Here is a 20,897-nt window from a genome sequence, read left to right as displayed (position 1 = left end):
AAAGTTTTGAGTATTATAAAGCATTTCATTGCTATATATCACCAAAGACAGATGACAGGGAGAGGGAGCAATTCAGCAAATGCAAAGCCATACTACAAACGTGACAGCGCCTTATTACAGCTACACTTTCAATATAATGCAACATTGCAAGCATCACATTGACGTCATTTGCTAAATTTAAAACATCATTTTTATTTCAAACATGTTTGAGAATAAATGATGGCTGATCAAATATATAACAAAACAAACGTAGTAAGAGAAGGACAGATATAATACAATTCTGTTACAACCTGCGGTTTTATATGAATAAAATCCCAATTTCTGTTGGTTACCCTTGCAGGAATACTTGAATTAGTCTTCACATACGAATCTATTCATATTCAAAAGTGAGGAAATACAAATGTTTCACTCTCAGAGAAGTAACAAGTATTGAAAATAGTTTACAAAGCAGAAAACTGTATTTGTTCCAAAAATCTTTATCTACAACCTCTGAAATATTAGCACTAATAGCACCACCGCTAAGCTTCATTTCTATCCACCACAGCCAAGCCTCATTTCTACCCACTACAACCTTTTCACACATGACAGAAACCATATTTCATTCATACTTGACATAGAGGAATTTACTATATAATGACTTCGGCAACTTCTTAACAGTTTGCCAAAGGGAATAATATAAGTGATGGATGGGGGTGGGGGGTGGGGGTGGGAGGTGATGTCGGGAGTACGAAAAAGCTCTCTAAGATAAAAGAAAAAAAGCATGCCACAAATATGACACAAAACTGTAGTGACAGAGTGAGTATATGCAGCTTTTTCAACATATGGAGGAGTTTTCAAAAGAAAAATCTTTCTTCGACAAAAACGTACAAAATCTATCCCAAAGATTGCTGAAAATCTAGTAGCAGAAATAATTTGTTTAAACTTGTGCTAAGAATAATAACAATCTTACGTTGAGTGCATCATATAAAAAACCAACATAGTTTCAGGAGTTAATTACAAAATCCTTTCTACATTAAGAGGATTAGTTGGGAATCGAATTAGAATATTTCATCTCAATCTGGGGCTAATATTCTCATATAAACCTACACATAAAGGAAATTATAAACCCACAACATCTTGGATCACCATTTTTATTAGATAAAAATAAAAACAATTCTTCATCAACAAGTTCAGAGAGGAGGGATTTGGGAGCACAAGTAATACAATTATTCCTTTGGCCTTGTCATCCTTTTGGGACCACGGCCGGCCGGACCCTTAGGTTTGGCAAACGCCTGTCGTGCGACGTTTTTCTTTGGGTGGATCTCATCGTAGATGAACTCTTCGGTCAATTCTGAAGGGTCGTCCACTTCAATCTGATAAAATAAACAAACAAAGATTTAGTAAGAGTTTTACGACACTTGCAACACAATAAAGTCATATAAGTGCCGAAGATTAAGAGGCTTTACAAGAGAGTAACAAACATAAAAAAGAAGGAGGAGATATCAGGACGAAAGATATTTGATAGGAAAGAAGGAGCAAACCACACCAGAGCACCCGCCAACCACCGACATAAACAAACAAAAAAAACCACTCCAGCATTGTTTGAGAAATGACAATCATTTCAACCTGAAAAAATACAAAAACAAAGCAAAATAAAACAAACCATCAAAGCATTTGTTTGACAAACGACAATGATTTCAATTTGTTCAAACCTCAGGGTGGTTTGAGAAATGACAATTATATGGAGCTCACAAAAGTTTGTCGTGGAGGAGTAGATAAGTCTACCCCCCGGGGCAGTGCCACTGACTGAAGTGTCTTCAGGCCATTCCCAAAGGGGGGACATATCTTGTTTCAAGCATAGTAGAATTGTAAATGGGCTGACTCATGTCATGCTCATAACTGTGCCTGATCTACAACAGGGAACTGCTGCTTTTTCTTTCCTGATCCTTACTATTGTCATTTTCCTCTACTTCTTTTGTTGTTTGTCACTCCCTTGTGACCTGCTATTTTGGGGTGCCTTGATAGTCGAAGCAGACCTTGTGCTGTTGAAGCTAGAGAGGTGAGCAGTCTAAGTCTGATTCCCTGTAAAGACTTCTCTGTTGACACCCACTCCTTGGCGCTCATATGACCTTATGCAGTTGCGAGTGCTGTAAAACCCTCTACTATAAAAGAAAAAGAAAAAAAGAAAAGTCTTCCTCTATACTCCCAGGAATATACATGCTTACAACAGGAGTCACAGATGGCACAGGCACTACACTACAAGCCGGTTCACTCTACATAGAAGGTGTCCTGAAAACTCAATTCACATCATTACAGATGTCACAAACAGCTCTGATTTAAATATTTTGTTTCCTTTCTTAGTTAGAACTTCTTTCCAAACATTTGACATTTTGTGCATTTTTTACCCTTTCAGAGATCATGACCAATAAAAAATGCTTTCAATGTAGGATGTGGAGACTACAATTTCATCAAACACTAGGCACTAGCAATTGAATGAAGCAGGGGTGGCCTGGTTTCAGGGGTAGAACTAGTGAGAAATGGCCACCAAAGTTTGGTGACTTCCATAGCTTGAGAGCCTTTGAAAACTGAACAATCACACATTTTGCGCCTTTAATCAACGTTTTTCAGTAAAATTCACACAGAAATGTTTTTAAATGGACATAAGAGATGTTAAGCCAAAAAACAAAAATTCGATAAGAATTGCCAAACTAGCGGGAAAATCCCGGTTTCTTTGATGACATTATTTTGACAAGTGCCTGATTCCACCACGATGCCTCACATATTTCAAAATGGTGTTCGTTGGGAGTAATGCATTCAGCCATCAAAATATTGTCGATGGAGGGATAGTAGACACTCACTTTTTTCTCTATCTCTATACCAGCAGCGGCCAGCTGATCACAGAGGGGAGCCTTGCAACTGGAGTACAGCATTCTCTCTCGGATGGAGCACTTATAGCCAGGCATGGAATAGATGAACACTGAGGAGAGACGCATAAGGCATAAATAGAGATACCAATGTGTCCCGACGCGGTAGAATGAGGCGCTCCTCAATTTTTTTGGCATGTGGAGTTATTGGTATCATCTGATAGCATATTTAGTTGCCACGCTTTCGATGAAAAATGAAATCCCATCTATTTTAAATAGACATCAAGATATTTGCAATAGAAGGAAGTTGGGGTCGCTGGTTTCAGAGGTAAAATTGGTGAAAAAAATAACTGCTGAAGTTTGGTAACTTCAATGGCTTAAGAGTCCTTGAAAACTGAAAATTTACACATTTTGAGCCTTTAATCAATGTTATTCAGTAACATTCACATGGAAATGTGTTATTATGTAGATATAAAAGCAGGAGCAAACCACACCAGAACACCTGTGAACCACCCATTTCCTATACACAATGATATACGGTATCTGAGACACCAGAAAGCAGCATGTCTCACCAACACTGTCCATGGCGTCTCCCTCGTGTGTGTGACTGAAACGGAACATGTGGTAGCGGGCACTCTCGGTGGGCACGCGGGATATCAGCTGATTCACCCGAATGGTGTCCGACGAGGCTGCCTCCACAACTTCTTTTTCAAGGTCAAGGCACTGAAAGGTGAACAATAAATAATCATGTGTGAGGTTTGCCAACAAAACAAGTCACTTCTCGCAATCAATGACTTGAGATCTCGGCCGAAAACAGACACATCAAATTTATACATTTTTTTCAACTGATGCCATTTTCTTCAAATAAAACATGAGTTTTATCATTTCATACAATAGATTATATGAACCAAACCTATAAATTTGACATATCTATCAGTGTCCATAGGGATAAATTCCGAGAAATAACTCATTTTGTCAGCATGCCTCAAATATATTAGTAAAGCCAACTCAAAATTATTTAACCTAAAGGCCCGGAAACCGAATGATACCAACAACATAAAATCTGATACCCCTAAAACAACCAAAGTGCAGTCTTGACTATCACACTTTTAGAACACAATCATCACTTTCTACCAGATTTTGATCCATAACTTATTTAACTTACTTAGCTCTCTTGCTCAGAAAAACTGCACTGCGACAAACAATGAGTTTTCAGTAAAAAGTGCAAGAGTCAAACAATTAGGAGTAAAATACGGTTTGTTCCAGCAAAAAGAACCACATCAACACAATGATGGTCATTTAGTGCACAGAAAAAATAAGACTCATGGGCAAAAACAACAGAGGGAAAAAAGTAGAGCCTACTAGTGGCGCCCTCCAACCACCTGCAAGAAAATACTGATACTGTAGAGGGCCTTAAAAATTAATGCTTATAAAATTAAAAATACTTCACAATTGATAAACTTCCAACAATTTTACTGTTCGGGCCATCAAATCTGACCCAAAGTATTCTCTCGTCTTACCAGTTGTACATAATTGATGGCTCCATCTCGGAAAGTAACGACTGCATTCTCGGCATCTGGGGTGAGAGGAAAGGCCACACCCTGCATAGTTTGAGACTTGGTTTCCACATGGATGTGGGCATTCACCTGAAGAAAAGCAGACGGCATTCAAACTAGGATGAATTGTCACTCAGACAGATTAAACTACCAACAGCGGGAAAACAAATTTGCACACAGCAATTACAATAGTAGACACACTGACCCCTCAATAGAGACAATGGTGTTGAAAAAGTACTGCTCCTCACCATTTTCTGTCCAATGATAAAGGCACAAGATGCTACTTATGCCACTGTGCCTTGTGAAGAGAGAAAAGGAATAACACACAGTCACAAAAAGCACGCAGCAGTACCAAGAGGAGAGAGTGGACAGAGTGTACTTCAAAACCCAAACATAATACTATATCATCATATATCTCTACATTTCCCTTGTTATCATTCATAACAACTTGGACATTTTTTTAATAACTTAATAATGAATGAACAAAGTCTGATAACATGAAGTCAAATTTCACATCTGTAATAAACACCATGATTTTTTAACTATAACATTTGCAGCATAAGGAAGCAAAACAAGTCCTATTCTTTTCCTGAAGTTCTTTCTCTTTTCCTTCTGTTCTTTTTTTATAAAGTGTTTCATTCCTTTTATCGCTTCTTTATTCTCTTGTCTTCTGTTCTTTCTTTTTCATTTTTCTTCTTCGTCTTCCTTTTCACCTTTTATCCCTTTATTTTCTTCTCCAGTAGTATGACTAAAAAAGCTGTCAAGGGCAAAAACACTTCATAGTAGATACACAACCAAAGCTTTCACAACATCTGACAAACATTCCAGGCATCCAGCTAAACTCAAATTATGTAATGCGCATTATCTTTGGTATCCCAAGCTGCTAAGATGAATATATAATCTTCTGAAAGCATAATCTTAACAGAAAAAATGTTTGCATGAGGTCAAAAATATTAGAAAAAAATTATGATATGAAATTGAATGTATTCTGTACTGTTAACACATTTACAATGAAAATTAGTATCGGTGGAAGATGTTATAGAAATATGGACAGAGAGGCAAGGAAGGGCTTCACGGGAAGCTAAATACAAATACCATGCCAGCAACTTATTTAAAAGACATTAAAACTGTCCTTTTCTGGAAAACTTGCACTTTTCCACAACTGGGGAAGACAGATCCGTCCTACTCAAACAAATCCTTCCTACTCTCCTTCTCCAATCCTCCCTGCTTCATCTCAAGAGTAGGAAACAGTTCTCAGTCCAGACTGAAGCAAATTTCAAAGTACATGGCCTGTTTTTCCAGGAGAGAGAAGGATTCTTTGCATCATATGCCATTAATTAAAAATGTAGTCCATATTGAATAGGGATTTTTCAATCTTGGAGAGGGAATGGCTATCAATTTTGCTCCAGCAAAAGGTACTCGAAGAGAAATTCTTCTCGGACTTTCAACTGTTCTACAGTCACAGTCTCCAACAAAATGAACCTGAGAACTGCAACTCTCAAATTTCATTCTAATCCAATAAGAAAATATTTGTACTGAGTAACTTTGACCATGACACAATAAAAAACACACAAGTTTTGAGTATGTGTCGCTCTCACCTTAAGAATTTATATTTCAGGTGGTTAGGAGTACTGACTCAAGTGTAATTTCCATAGTGACAGTCATTTTTTGTATCAGTGTTACTACTTCTCAGTGCAACTTTCTTTTAAGTTCTAAAATTATTCGACCTCTTTTACTTCCTGTGGATCATTTGTCCATGGCCACAGAGACTAGGTGCTTGATCCAAGGAAACTCAAACCAGTGGAAGTTTCTAAATGTTAAATAAGAGCAAACGAAACAATACATAATCAACCACAAAGTTGCAGTAAGTACACAGGATGACAAAAATGCAAACGACTACACACAAAACAAAATTCAAGCAATAGAAACAACAACTCCTGGAAACATGGGTCAAATTCTTTTGAAAAAAAAAAGGTCCGTGCTTTAGCCTTGTAACCTAAAAGTTCAATCAGCACAAATTTCATGTCATGTCAAACACTACTCAATACAAAGCATTAAAATCTTCACATTCTTCAGAACAACTGCAAATCCTACAAGTCGTACTTCAAGTAAAATATTACTGCCGTGTGTCAATTGCTGGCAAGCAGAATGTACTAAGACACATCTTCAACAAGACTGAATAATGCAACAGAGCAGTTTCATTTTGTAAGAGCCCAATTACTAAACACTCAACCTCAACGGCATAGCACTTTAAGATGCAAACACACTTCACAAAATGCCCCTTACCATAGCCATCTGGGCTTCCAGCTAGAAAAACAACAAACATTTGGTCCTCACAAATCACAAAGTACCTGCACATAAAACCATTACAAAGGCCATCTTAACATATAACCAGAAAATAAGTTGATATTTTGATCAACAGATAATTCACAAAGATCAATGTAATGTGTTTGCCCTACTGGTAAGGAAGTGTGAATAACTTTATGGACTTCCACCTTCAACTTCAGATCTACTCACTTTGCAAAAGAGCTACAAGGGGGCTCTCGTGGCCTAGAGGTTAAGATGTTGGCCTCTCATTCAAAAGGTCCCGGGTTCGAATCCGGGAAGGGACCGAAAAATTTTCTTCTCTAAATTTGTCTCCTTTTACTTCATTTCCTGCTCTCTAGCAATGTTCTGTCGTCTGCTTTCGTCTCCTCTTTCAGCCCCCACCCCCTCACCTCCTTTGCCCCTTCCTCTGGGCTCCTGATTCTTTCTGTAGCCTTTCTACTGCTACTCCTTCGCTTCTTCTTACTGCTGTCTTTCAGCCACACCCCTGATCTTCTGGTAGGAAAGATCTACACCTAGACTTCTCGGACAAGGGCGAAAAATCTCGGAGGGCCCGTGTGCAAGTTGCGTACGTTAAAGATCCCTTGGTGGTCTTAATTCGATAAGAGTAGGCTTCGGCCGCCACCTGGACAAAATTCAAAATTTCCTACCAACTGAAAATATTATGTGTGTCCCGCGCGCTCATATGACCTATGCAGTTGCGAGCGCCGTAAAACACTTTACAAAAACAAACAAAACAAAAGAGCTACAAGCCTTTGACCCATTGAGCTTGGGTCCCTTAAGCTTAAAGGACCCGTGCAACTAAATCATTTGGGTCAACTGCTAGATTTGCAACCCCCTCCCCCTTCCCCCCCCCCCCAATGCTGAAGCACGCGTTTTGGGCATAGATGGGTAAAGTTACAGGGCTTTAAACTAGGAGAGGGCACGAGCCGAGAAAAGTACCCGTTTCTCGCCAGAAAGCCCTTCCCATCACTTCCTGGCCATTAAACTACTGGCCGGTAGCGAGAACTGATACCGCTCGTTGGCTTGACATAACGAGTAACGAGAGTGAGAGAATGAGAGGGTTCGACGGAAAGAGCGGCACAGCAAGCGAGAAATGACACGCAGACAGGGTCGTCACCCATCACTGTGCCAGAAACTGAAAGGGAGGGGAGAGGGTGGCAAGGCGAGGCGAGTGGGGAGTTGATCAGGGCTTAGGCCTAGGCCAAGGTCTCCCTATCTTCCTTCACCGCCTGCGCCTGCGCAACAGGGCTAGCCTAGTTTAGAATCCGGGCCTTCTTGCTCAGCGAGCTGCCCGTCCAACGGCGAGAGACGAGAATTAGGTCTCGAGACGAGAAGCACTTCTAGCGGTCCCGGCGACAAATAGGTCAGCCTCTCCGTCTTCTCGCTCGAGAAGGAAAAAGTGCTTCCTGCCCGTCTCTACTTTAAACCAATACCATTTCACCATTTTTTAAATGACTTTATCAGTCTAGTTGGTCGCACTTTGAATAAACCTGTAAAAGGTCAGCTTTATGTCTCTGAGGTGATGTGGTGTTGTAGGCTACACATCGAGGGACTGGACTTCACAGTCCTGGAAAGAATGTTCCCTTATGTGTCCTCCAATATACGAGCATCTCTTGAGTATTGATTATACTCTTCGCTGTTACATGGAGAAGACATGAATCCTGCGTGGGGAAGGTCCTTTAACCCTGGAAGTGCGACAGCCTTAAGTATACGGCATGAGCCAGGCTAACCGAGAAGTGCGACAGCCCGATATATAAGGCTGACCTACTTCGGCCGGGAAGCACGCAGGCCCTATATAAAGGGCATAGACCCTGACCTTTTTTAATTGAAAATTTCAGTGTTCCTTATATGGTATATGACATAGTAAATTGCAGGTCAAAGTCATGAATCGTGACTAATGAGTTTGCAAGTTATTTTGACTTCATAGCGCATCTCTTGGCCCAGATATTGATTAAGTGACGCAGTCCAGCTGAGCGACTACATGCTATATGTTATCACTTGTTCCGCAGTGCTAATGTACTAATTTTTTACTTCATTGCCTTTTGTAATTGATCGCTTATCAGTTTTAAATGGCTCATTCTATTAGCTTTGAGAAAAGATAGGTCTTTATATGCCTTTTATCATCTGTCGAGCTGTAAATAGTCATTTTTCAGTAGTAGGCATAAATCTCTGATACCTCAGCTGATATTCTCTATTGATAACACTAACAAAGTCAGAGATAAGTAGAAAAAAAGCAAAATGAGTAAAGTAAAAGGAACAATAGTCAAATCAAAGTTCACCTCATTTTGCTTGATGAGCTTTAGTTCTTCCTCTGCCATGGTGAGTGGGGCAGGGGCCTGAGCTGCCTGCACATGCTTCCTGTAGCCACTCAAGTTGACATCACTCTGGAAGGTCACATACAACTAGTCAGTTCCACAGAGGTCTTCTTTAGTAGAACAAGTTTGCCAAATGCCACTACACAAAAGCAAGTTGTGAGTAAGTAAGTTAAAGAGATACACTATATTATTGATCCCAACTGGAAGAGGTTAACAGTGACTCTTTCACAAGTCTCTGAACAAAAACAATATGTGAGGCGTCGTGGTGAAATCAGGCGCTCGTCAAATCAAAGAAACTAGCATTTTTCTGGCTGTTGGGTAATTTTCTTAGATTTTTTTCTTCCTCAACATCTTTAATAACCATTTAAAAACACATTTCTGTATGGATTTTACTTAAAAACATGGTGAAAAGTCAAAAAAAATGTAAACATGCATTCTTCAAGAACTCTCAAGCTTTGGAAGTCTCCAAACTTTAGTGGCCCTTTCCTCGCTAATTTTACTTCTGAAACCAGGCGACCCAACCTCCTTCAGTTGCAAATATCTCTAATTCTATTTATTATGATAGATGGGTAACTTTTTCATTTAAAGCAAGACAAACATACAAGCTTTAAGATGGTATCAATAACTCTATATGCCCAAAAACTGACAACTGCCTGATTCCACAGAGTCGTGACACATATAACATCATACCATAATCAACACAGTCACAAACGCTCTCTAGGCTTAGGGTCATTCAGAGGAGAAAGCTACAAGCAAGATTCCAAGCTACTTTGCCATACAAATGATGAGGTAATGTAACTTAAATTTTGCAAGCCATAAAATAATCTCTTTATATACACAGGTACTGCAGCTTAAAATTTGCAGTCTGAAAGACTTCAAGAAACCGACTGATCATTAATGAGTCACTGAAATCCTTACCACAACAGTACCAAACAGTTCATCTTTTATCTGGCCACCTCCAAACTGAGACTTCATAGTGGCCCTGGTCGCAGCATACAACATCTTCTGTCTCACCTGCCAACACACCATAAAATGAGTATGAATCTTGGAAAGGAAGAGCAAAATTTAAATTCAACATTCATCAGAATTAAAATAGTCACATTTTGTCAGCAAGCAGATTGCAACAATAGACACTGGGGAAAAAAATAAAAAAATAAGTAAAAAAAACAACAACAATAATAATAATCATGAGGATAATGATAATGGTGATGATAATAATAATAACTATAATAATAATAGTAGATTGCATTTATATAGCACTCTATCCCACACGAGTACAAGCTCTGAGCGCTTTACATTGATCTTAAGACCACTGAGCCTAACACTTCAATCACACAAGATAAAACTTTTCACAGAAACAAGAAAACCAGTTCAACAGAATAAAGAAGAACTTTCTCAACCATACATGAATTATATACACGTAAGGACAGCAGTGAAAACAAAACATATCAGCACTTGCCAGCACACAAAAACTGAGAAATAGACAAATGAGTCTTGAGCAATCGCTTCAACCTGTTAGGATTTATTTTTCTCAGAGGTTCTCGAGAAAGGAGTTCCAGAGGTAGAAGGATCAGCCCTTTTAAAGATCCCAACAACCACCAACTGTTAAAGTTTACTTCTTATTGAGATAACACATTGCCTAAAAAGGGACACAGGAACATCTATGAGGGTCAAAATTATGCTAACAGACACCCCCCAAAAAAAAAATAATAAAGTACCGGCAAAATACGTCAGGAATGCAAAACTTACCTAGGAAACAACATAACCCTGCCCATGCTTCTCTCTCTTACTCATAAACTCAGAAGTAAATCATTGTAATTCAATGGACAAACCATAAAAAATATCGTCAGAAGTGTTGTTATGTGCATGTGATTGTGTGTATATGAGTATGTTTTCACATGTGTGCAAGTATGCGTTTTTTATGCATTTGTATACACGAGTGTGTGTATGGGTGGGTGTGTGGGTGTGTGTGTGCATGCACATGTGTTCGTACATGTGTGTATGAGTGAGAGTGTGAGGGTGTTTATGTGTGTGAGTGTGTATGTGAGCGTGTATAAGTGAATGAAAGAGGATATGTGTGCGTGAGTACAAGCACATGTGAGTATGAACATTAGTTCCTGGAGAAAAGAAAAGCATCACACACTTACAAAACTCACATTATAAGCACTTGTGAAAAACATTTAGAATGAATTCTTCAATAAAACTTACAGCAGCGAAATCCGGAGACCATGAGATGAAGAGCCATTCATATCCTGCACTGTTCTGTGAGTCAAACCTGTACAAGATGAAACAGGGCATTTTCTCGTCCAGCAACGGCAGCACCAAGGCATCATAATGTGTCATCGTTAAGGAAAAAAATAACTGAGAAGTCCAACCCAAAAAAACCCCAACCAAATACCAAAACCACAAAACAAACAAAAAACCATCAACACGCAACTCAAGAGCAGGAAATTGCAGTTTTGAATTCTCTTTTTTGTTTTCGTAAGATAAAAAGAATTTAAAACACAGAACCTTTTCATCAAAGAAAGACTTGAAATTGGTGGTCGCGTCGATTAGATATCCAATCAGTGTGGTTGAAAATAGCCCACACATAAAATAGCCAATACAAGAAAATAGAATGGGTTTATTTTCCAGCAACGGAACAGAAGCAAGCTCAAGATGAAATGTAAGAGCCCATAAATCAATGACAGTTTTCATTTTGACTGAGCCAAAGACATGTCTGCCGTATGCAGACAAAACACATTTTTCACCTTATACAGCAATTTCGAAATAAAAAGGCATTTTGTCAGCGTAACCATTTGGAAAAGGCATTCTTCCGAAATTTGAATTATAATTTATTAAAAAACTAGCCAGTTTCACTGATTTTTTCACAAAAGAAAAAAAGGGTAACTGATACTACAATCGATATATTAGCCTTAGCAAATAAAAAAATTTGGTGCCAAAAATGAAAAAAAAAGTGATTTGTCAGCTTATCACTTTGTAGTCACACAGCCAGCAGTACGAAATACCCCATCAGGTCCCCCAACCAGGAGAGTGACTGCAACTAACTTTTCGGGTCTGGCGCAGGTGACCAGAACTGATAATTTTCACCGGCGCATTATTGTGCCAAGAGACTGAGAAGTGTTATGGCAGATGTGCCACAACACAATCACTTTTACTGACAGAATCAAGATAGAATTGTCTTTTAGTCTAACCATCATCAACGGTACACAACAATCCACAAGCCCGGCACTGCGTCAAGTAGACATGTTATCAAAGAAAAATGAAGAAAATTTCCTCCTTCAAGCCACAAGAAAAAAGGAAATTCATTGTATTTCGGGGAAGTGAAACAGTTTTTTAAACATAATGACTTCAAACTGTCAGTTCCAACTAAATTTCATGGCACTGTTGATGCTATTAAGGAAAAAGATACCCAAGCGACAGACCACACTGTAGAATCTGTCAACCATCTGCCAATCTGTATGGGGTGGAATCGTAGAGAGGCAGAAGGAGCATATCAGAAGAGAGTATATACGTAACCATCAAGCCACTTTGTAAGGTAGCCATGAATACAACCATTGAAAGAGAAGTGTACAAGAAATTAACAAAACACGACATCCCACCAGTCATCGACTCAAAAGAGACCACAGAATATATAAACATCTTACCAGTCAAAAAGAACAACCGAAAAAACATAAATTAACACACTCTATTATCGAAACAAAGCATCAAATTTCTTAGCAATGCTTTACTGGAACGAGAATAATGATGAACTTCATTAGAACAACATTGAGGAAGATAAAAGAAATAGAGACTACCCTCATTCTTATAAAAAAGGATATCATCTTCCCATGATCCATTTGGTGCACTTGAATCTGCATACACAAGCTCTTCTGCAATTGGAGATACATATGAAATATTAGCATGAAAGCATACACGAACAAAACAAGACAAGTCAAAGTTTAACAATAGGATCCAAATATATTGTGACAATAAATTGAAAAAAAAAAAAAGAAATGCAGTTTAGTTTTACAAATGTTCATTCACTGCCATATTACATCATAATATGTTTTACATAAGCAAGTGTTAAGCAATGAAATGTGTGATAACATCAACTTTGAAACAGTACATTAAATTTAATGCAAGACATACTAGTGACCAGAAGCAGTGAACTGCTATAAAATACATTTAGAGGAAAAGCACTCACCATCTTCTATAGCAACTTTGATAAGTCTTACGCTCCCATCCTTGGAAGAGGCTAAAAACGTCCTGAGTTCAGAATTTGCTGAAAATAAACAGTGAAATTTATACTTTTTGTGAAAATAAAGAATACAAAAATGGGACATTGGATACTCAAAGTAAACATGATGCAAGTCCTCTTTGATGCAGACAGAGGAGTGCACATTAGAATGACCATTAGATTAGGTATTGCTGTACACGGTATGATACTTAAAGAGTTAAAAGAGCTCTATTTTTACCTATCATAAGGAATGCATTATTGTGACTTTCACTGCCTTTTCATAAGTTCTTAGTAACTGTTCTCAACAAACAGACAAACCAAAACAAAATCACAAGCTAGGCGTACAGACCTGTAAATAAATTTTTAGTTCGCAATACCAAGAATCTAAAGCATTTGTATATTTGAGACAAAACCAAAAGGTGCCCTACTGACAGTGCATGTATTTTAAACCTGAATTACTAACGAGACATGTGCACTCAACAGGTTCCATAGGGCCTAAAATAAGTACGGCTAGACTGCTAGGCTAGCCGCACTTAAGGACAGCTAGACGGGAAGGCTAGCCGTACTTAATAATGAAGGCTGAATTTTAAATACAATTTTTTTTTACAATACCTTCTAAAATATTAAGTATTTCAGACGAAACCAAAAGGAGCCTTACTGACAATGACAAGCATGTATTTTGAACCTGAATCTTCTAATATCATGAGACCCGTGCACTCAACAGGTTTCAGTGAATAGGGCCTCTAACCTAGATCTAAATAGGCCTACGACTAGACTGACAGGCTAGCCGTACTTTTAAGTAGATCTATCTAAATCTAGATCAAGATAATAATAGACAGAGCAAATATCATTCAATAAAGTTTAGTTTAGTTTTAGTAGAGGTTTTATGGCGCTCGCAACTGCATAAAAGGTCATACGAGTGCCAGAAGATTAGAGGTGTTACAAGAGAGTAACAAAAAGAAGAAGGGAGATAGGGATGATGGATGTTCGAAGGAAAGAAGGAGCAAACCACACTAGAGCACCCGCCAACAACCCACATTCAATAAAGTGGCTATGGACCCGAAATAATAATATCATCATTGAATGTAGACTGTAGATAGATCTAGATTCTAGATGTAGATTCTAGATTAGTAGAGATAAATCCAACTAAAATCCTAGAATACTAGACTCTAGAGAAACTTTTGGGGAGATTCTGAGTGCAAAATTCCACTCCTGATTAGCTTCGTAGTCGGTAGGTTGTTTTTTTAACACGACAAAGGGGTGGGGAAGATTGAAGAATACCGGACCACTAATTATCAGTACGAAGTGGACTGAGAGTCTAGCCGTACTTCTAGACTGCCAGTCTAACCGTACTTAGATCTAGGTTAGGCCCTATCGACTCAAGCATGTTAAAAGTACACAGGTCTCATTAGATCTAGATCTAGTAATTATTCAGGTTCAAATACATGCAAGTTAGTAAGGCACCTTTTGGTTTTGTCTGAAATACAAATACTTTAGGCATTGCAAACTAAAAATTTCATGTACAATTCAGCCATCAATATTAAGGCTAGACTGACTGTCTTCCTGTACTTAAGTACGGCTAGCCAAGAAGTCTAGCCGTACTTAAGTACGGCTAGACTGCCAGTCTAGCCGTACTTATCCTAGGCCCTATTAACATTAGAAAACAGGATGTTTAAAATACATGCACTGTCATTAAGAAGGCACCTGGTGTCGTCTCAAATACAAATAATGTAGGTACTGCGCACTAAAAATTTATACAATTCAGTAGGCCTATTTTTTTAAAATGGTCAGTCTAGCCATCATATTAAGAATTTAAGTACGGCTAGCCAACCAGTCTAGCCGTACTTAAATACGGCTAGACTGCCAGTCTAGCCGTCATTAAGCACAGCTAGCCTCTTCCTATGTATACAGTATTGCGCGAGAATGTGGGATGGATGAGACGTGTGGTTGGGGTGGAGGAGGGGGTGGGGGGTTTAGGGGGGTCTTCCCCCCTGACAAATTATCAAAGAATAATAGATTTTAGATCTATCGGTTCGAGATTCTCCATTGAGAGATATTAAAAACGGCCACCTCTATTCTCACCCGGGGTGAGAATAGTGCAGGCGAGTCTTTTGGCTATTCTCACCCGGTGCGCGTTCACCGTTATAGCCTAGATCTAGGCCAACAAATTTTGCGTTCACCCTAAGCCACAGAATTCTACACTGTGATAACAGAAAAATTGTAGAATTTTGTGCCGTGAACAAACGTTCCATTACAACTGTAGCCTACTAAAAGCGTACAATTTTGTCTGTGGGCAGTGGAGAGAGAGAGAGAGAGAGAAAGAGAGAGAGAGAGAGGAGTAGCGCGAGAACTTCCGGTCAAAACAAAATGGCGACCCGCGTAGTTCGGCTCGATTCGAAAAGTTAAATAGCCGTAGCATCTTTGTAGACAACCAAATTAATTTACTTTTGTGCTTTAACATCATTTTTTAACTTTGTTTTGGTCAATTTGATCGTCCACACCGATAGACAGTATTCAGAAAGAGACAGAGAGAGAGAGAGGGGGGGGGGGAGGAGTAGATCATGCGAGAACTTCCGAGCAAAACAAAATGGCGACCCGCGTAGTTCGGCTCGATTCGAACAGCGAAATAGGCTAGCCATAGCATCTTTGAAGACCGACGATCAAATTAGCTTACTTTTTTCGAAGTGACTATTTCTCCGAACGTTCGGAGAAATAGTGCCGATCTTTATTTCTCCGAACGGTTTCCGGCTTCCGCTCTGGTCGTGATTGTTTGCCTATTTGCGAGAGTTCGGCGCGAACTTTCATTCCGTCATTCTGCGAGATCTGGGAAGGAGCAAATCAAAGGTGGTATCTGTTCTCAGCTTCTCCTCCGGCCGTGTGCCCACTGGTTTAGCGAGGCGGGTACTGCCTGAGGCACCCGAGAGACGGAGAAATCTGACCCTCTTTTCTATTGAGTGGACGGTTATCGTCCATTTAAAAAAAAAAACGGAGCAAATTTTTGGGTTTAGATCTATTTCAATTTTCAAGAGCTAGATCTAGATCTAGTCTAGAGATTTTTAGATGAGTGTAAAAACGTGAAAAAGAAAGGTTTCACAACAGAATGAAATCAAAACTAGAACAGCCCAGAAACAACCACAACAATTAACAAATAAGGGCGTGTGTCCACCTGTCCAAAGAAGATTGACCGTTTTAACCCTAAATGTGCGTAATTTGTTTTTAAAAAGTACAGGATATTGCATGGAAATTATGGAACCACACACAGGGGGCCTGCCAGTGTCAGTACATGTACTTGGTTTTGGTGGAACGCTCTAACATAGCACATTTAAATCTATACAGGTATATATATTTAGAATCTAATGAAGGTAGGAACATCAAATTAAATGACGTTACACAATACCTTTTGTAGGAACATCAAATTAAATGACGTTACACTATACAACCCCCCCCCCCCCCCTTTTCCCCAACAAAAAAAAATTAATAGAAAAACAACACATCAGAACAATAACAAGAAAAAAAAATACACACCAACAAAATATAACACCACAAAGAGGGAAAAATGAACGAAAAATAAAAGAGGAACAGCAATACAAATCGTATGTAACTGTAACGTATTCAACAAATCAACATGGTGACAAGTGAGAAAGAGACGAAGTGAAGCTAAGTGAACTTTCTTTCAAAAGTAAAGAGTTTCATTTTCTTTTCTTTTTTTTTGACTTTTTCGGGGACCAAAAAATCGAGCCACGATTGATTGGTCGCGGCCTCGACAAACGCAGATGCTAGCTCTATGTGTCGTTATCAATAACCCTCCATAGATCTAGATCTAGACAGCTCACGAGTGAACGCAACACATTAAGTTTAAGAGCAGCACCCTTCATAGGCCACACGTCATATCTGTAGCGAAAAACTGTTTGGAACTGTAGCATTTCTTTATATAAATACGGACATTTTTTGGACCGATTGAACCATATTGTATACGAACAATCTTTGGTAGGCCTATAATATAATTAATTATAGATCTATATTTTATTTTTATTATCCGAAATATGCGGGAAAGGGTGTGATTTCAGAGTGTTCGGAGAAATAGTGCCCAGCTTTATTTTCCCGAACGTTCGGAGAAATAGTGCCGGCCTACTTTTTTTGTGCTATAAACGTAATTTTTTCTTGGCTTTTATCAATTTGATCATCCACACCGATAGATCTAGTCAGTATTCCAAAATGAGGAAAAGCAGGTCTTGTTTCGCACCGGGTGAGAATAGCCTACGCTGGCAAGTCTCACCCGGGGTGAGTGATGGTAGATCGTTTAAATCTATGTCTATTCTCACCTCGGATGAGAATAGCCACTTCAGGCACTTCCATTAAAAACTGGGGGAAATCATGAATTCCTCTAAGTCTAAGGATGAGACAAAGGCAAAGTCAGTCCGCTGATCTTACCAAGGCCAAGGGGTATTCTAACTCTTTATTTATGATATTCACTTGGTCACATCGCCCAAATTTTTATCCAATTAAAATCCACAGTAAAAATCACCTTTGGCAAACTTTGCCGGGACACTCCCCCCCGGGCCCGGAGCACTCCACCACTGCCGCCACTGACAGATTGTAATCTAATTACCAATTAAATTATGAAAAGGAAAGCAAAAACCTACATTTCTCCTGAACAACTTCCCTGAAATAGCTGTCACGGAATCAATTAAAGTTACCTGTAATTCCTGTTTGATGTGACATGTTCGCTTCTGAATGGACTGCGAAGGATTACAAAAATCAACAAGCAGTAAGAAGCAAAGGAGGAAGTGTTTACAACACGGAGTTGAGGCCCTTACACGGAAGAGAACTCTTCAAATCACGAGACACGCCTTACAATGTTCCTTCTCCTCGCAACGAGTTCGGCGTCTTGAGTACTCGATTTTAGTATTTTTAAAAATTATGTTTTGCCAATGCGCTCATTTTCTCTTAGGCCTACATGATGAGTTTATCCCTCTCAACCCGGAATAACCGTGACAGACGTTAGGGTCAGTGCTGACCACCTCAGCCCTGATCAAAATTATGTCGATGAAAGAGTAAAATATTGTTACATGTGCGGTATAACCGTGGTGTCTCTGTGGAGACCACCAGTTTCTTGTGGGGAGGGAGGGGGGGGCGGGTGTTGTTATTGTAGTTGTTTGTTTTTTGTTGTTGGATTGTTTGATTTTTTTGCTTTGGTAAGTGTTCTACGGCGCTTACAACTGCATAAGGTCATAGTATTATGATCGCGTTGGACACAAGATTATCAGTTTGGTAGGAATTAATTTCGAAATTTGCCCGGTGGTCTTATTGAAAAGTTATTGATTTTGGATCACCAATTTTTATGTTCGCAACTTGCACATGGGACCTCCCAGATTTTTCGCCCTTATCCGAGAAGGCTAGGTGTTAGATCATACCTACCCTAAGATCTTAGATCAGGGGTGTGGCTAAGAGACAGCCGTAAGAACGAGCGAAGGAGTAGCAGCCGTTAAATGGCAACATGCCGAAGAGCATCTCGTTCTGTACAGCAGTTACTACGCCAAGTCATACGAGGATGTTATCATTTCAAATACACAAGGAGAATTTTAGGGTCCTACAATTAACTGAAAAGTAACAGATCGTCTCCAATTCCTGCAACACTAGCTAAGCTTAACAGTTTGTCAAACGGACGACTGCTATTAGCACTGTACAAGTCTACGATCATCACTGGCCTTCGCGTAAGCTATTCTAGTTTTCTTATTACTCTCTCTCTCTCTCTCTCTGGCTCTCTTTCTCTCTCTCGTTCTCTCTCTCTCCCACTCTCTCTCTCTCTCTCTGGCTCTCTTTCTCTCTCTGTCTCTGTCTCTGTCTCTGTCTCTGTCTCTGTCTCTCCCTGTCTCTCCATGTCTCTATCTCTCTCTCTCTCTCTCTCTCTCTCTCTCTCTCTCCCTCTCTCTCCCTCTCTCTCCTCTGCTTTCGTGTTTTCGTGCCCTCAGTATAATAGATCTATAAGGCCATGGCGTCGTAACGATCCCGCCTTGATCGTTCGTACCTCGATCTATAGATCTAGTACCTATTAGTTACGTTCTGGGCTGTGAACATGCCAAATCTTTGTGTTCTCCCGTGTCTTTCATTAACTTTAAATGTGACTTCTCAATATCTTTTGGTAGGGATCTTAGAAATCACGGACTTAACAGATTTTAGGATAAGATGTTAAAGAGCTCCACGCCAGTGCTAAGATTCCCAGCTCTACAGTACAGGATCATGGCCTGGGCAATGGCGCCAAGGGCATTAGGCCTACATTTTCCTCCCTCCGTGCCCACGAGAGTATGGGCTTCGAACATGCCAACCTTTCGTTTTCTTACACTGGGCAGTCAGTGGCGTCCAGGGTAATAATAATTGTGCCTGAAAATCCTTGACATTTACTAGCCCTAGCTGGCTTCACTTTCTTACAGTGGTCAGCCCATCTACATATTGTAGATCTGTATAAAATAAACTGCTGTGTATGCTGGAAAATCAGTAAAGAAGGTGCACATGAAAATGTATAAAAGCAATAGAAAAGTGGTTTCTTAAGAGACTCCTGAGAATTTTTTTCTGATAAAACAATTAGGAAAAGACAAAATATGATGCTACATGTATTTCTGTGACACTTGAATAGACCTATAAGGCCTCGAACATTTAGCTCTCCCTGGCAAAATTGAGGGTAAACGAGGCAGAGGTAGAGCAGAGGTAACCTTCTTGGACAGCTTAAACAGATGGGTGACAGGGACAGATCAAGATAATACAGTGGAATCCACTTATAATGAGTCCTGGAATAACGGAAAGTCTGTTATAAAGGCACTGTTCTAAAACCCCGTTTTTTTCCCTTCTTTATCTTTGTAAATACAATACTGCTATTGCGCAATCAGACAGCAGACATGCGAGTCGGTTATAGCGGAATATTGCTGTTGCTGTGCACAGCGCATAGGCCATTTATTCATGCAAAACCTCGCCAGTAGAGAAACTTGTTGGTGATCTTGCTAAAAAAAAAAAGAATGGGAGAGCCCAGGTGTGCCGACGAAGAAGGCCGGAGAGAATGAGTGGGGAGAATGTGGTAGGCCTATGCACAGACAAGCAGAACGCATCGCGTGATAGGCCAGCCTAGTCTAGATTATCTAGGCCAATCTAGGCCTACCACGCCTCTCACTTCTCTGATGCGGGGATAGAGAGGTCACAACGATGTGACTGGGATGGGATGGAAGGAGCGAATGCTTGACGTGCGCAAGCAGACGGAACGCACTACAGGGTGTGTTGGGGTGGGGGACAACACAGCGGGCGAGTTAGCCTAGAGAACTTTCTTTCTGATCGCCAACGCTGAACTGTCAACATCGCTAGCGCTAGAGAAAGAAACCTTATTCGACTTTTGATCAAGTAAGACCTAGAGATGATGTTGAACAAAACCATCGTCAGAGGAGATAACAAAAAGAAAAAAAAATAGAAAACCAGATTCGGCTTACTGTACTTTTTCCCTTGAATTTATCACTGAATCCCTTATAACGAGAATCCTGCTATAACGGATGTTTTGCACCGGTCCCCTCCCTCTCGTTATAACAGGATTCCGCTGTATAGCTTTCTTTAGAGCATCCAGGCAAAAGAATTAACGGAGAATTATGGATCTGAC

The 20,897-nt window shown here is 39.7% G+C and overlaps 1 protein-coding gene across 1 annotated transcript; it reads right to left on the bottom strand.

Annotated features, from left to right (window-relative positions):
• Nucleotides 1–1,101: 1,101 nt before the first annotated feature.
• On the bottom strand, nucleotides 1,102–18,072 carry LOC101853443 (twinfilin-2-A). Its single transcript, XM_005092199.3, has 10 exons — nucleotides 17,959–18,072; nucleotides 13,229–13,306; nucleotides 12,864–12,914; nucleotides 11,251–11,378; nucleotides 9,961–10,056; nucleotides 9,007–9,111; nucleotides 4,364–4,489; nucleotides 3,416–3,566; nucleotides 2,838–2,956; nucleotides 1,102–1,352 (listed from the first exon to the last, which is right to left on the bottom strand). Exons 1-10 carry the CDS (start codon nucleotides 17,981–17,983, stop codon nucleotides 1,206–1,208), a joined length of 1,026 nt encoding a protein of 341 aa, XP_005092256.1. The 5' UTR covers nucleotides 17,984–18,072; the 3' UTR covers nucleotides 1,102–1,205.
• Between the last annotated feature and the right edge of the window lie 2,825 nt (nucleotides 18,073–20,897).

The sequence above is a fragment of the Aplysia californica genome, unplaced genomic scaffold (genome assembly GCF_000002075.1).
Source record: "Aplysia californica isolate F4 #8 unplaced genomic scaffold, AplCal3.0 scaffold00042, whole genome shotgun sequence".
NCBI lineage: Eukaryota > Metazoa > Mollusca > Gastropoda > Aplysiida > Aplysiidae > Aplysia > Aplysia californica.
The sequence above is the reverse complement of the archived record's forward strand: the minus strand, read 5'-3'. Positions and strand labels throughout refer to the sequence as shown.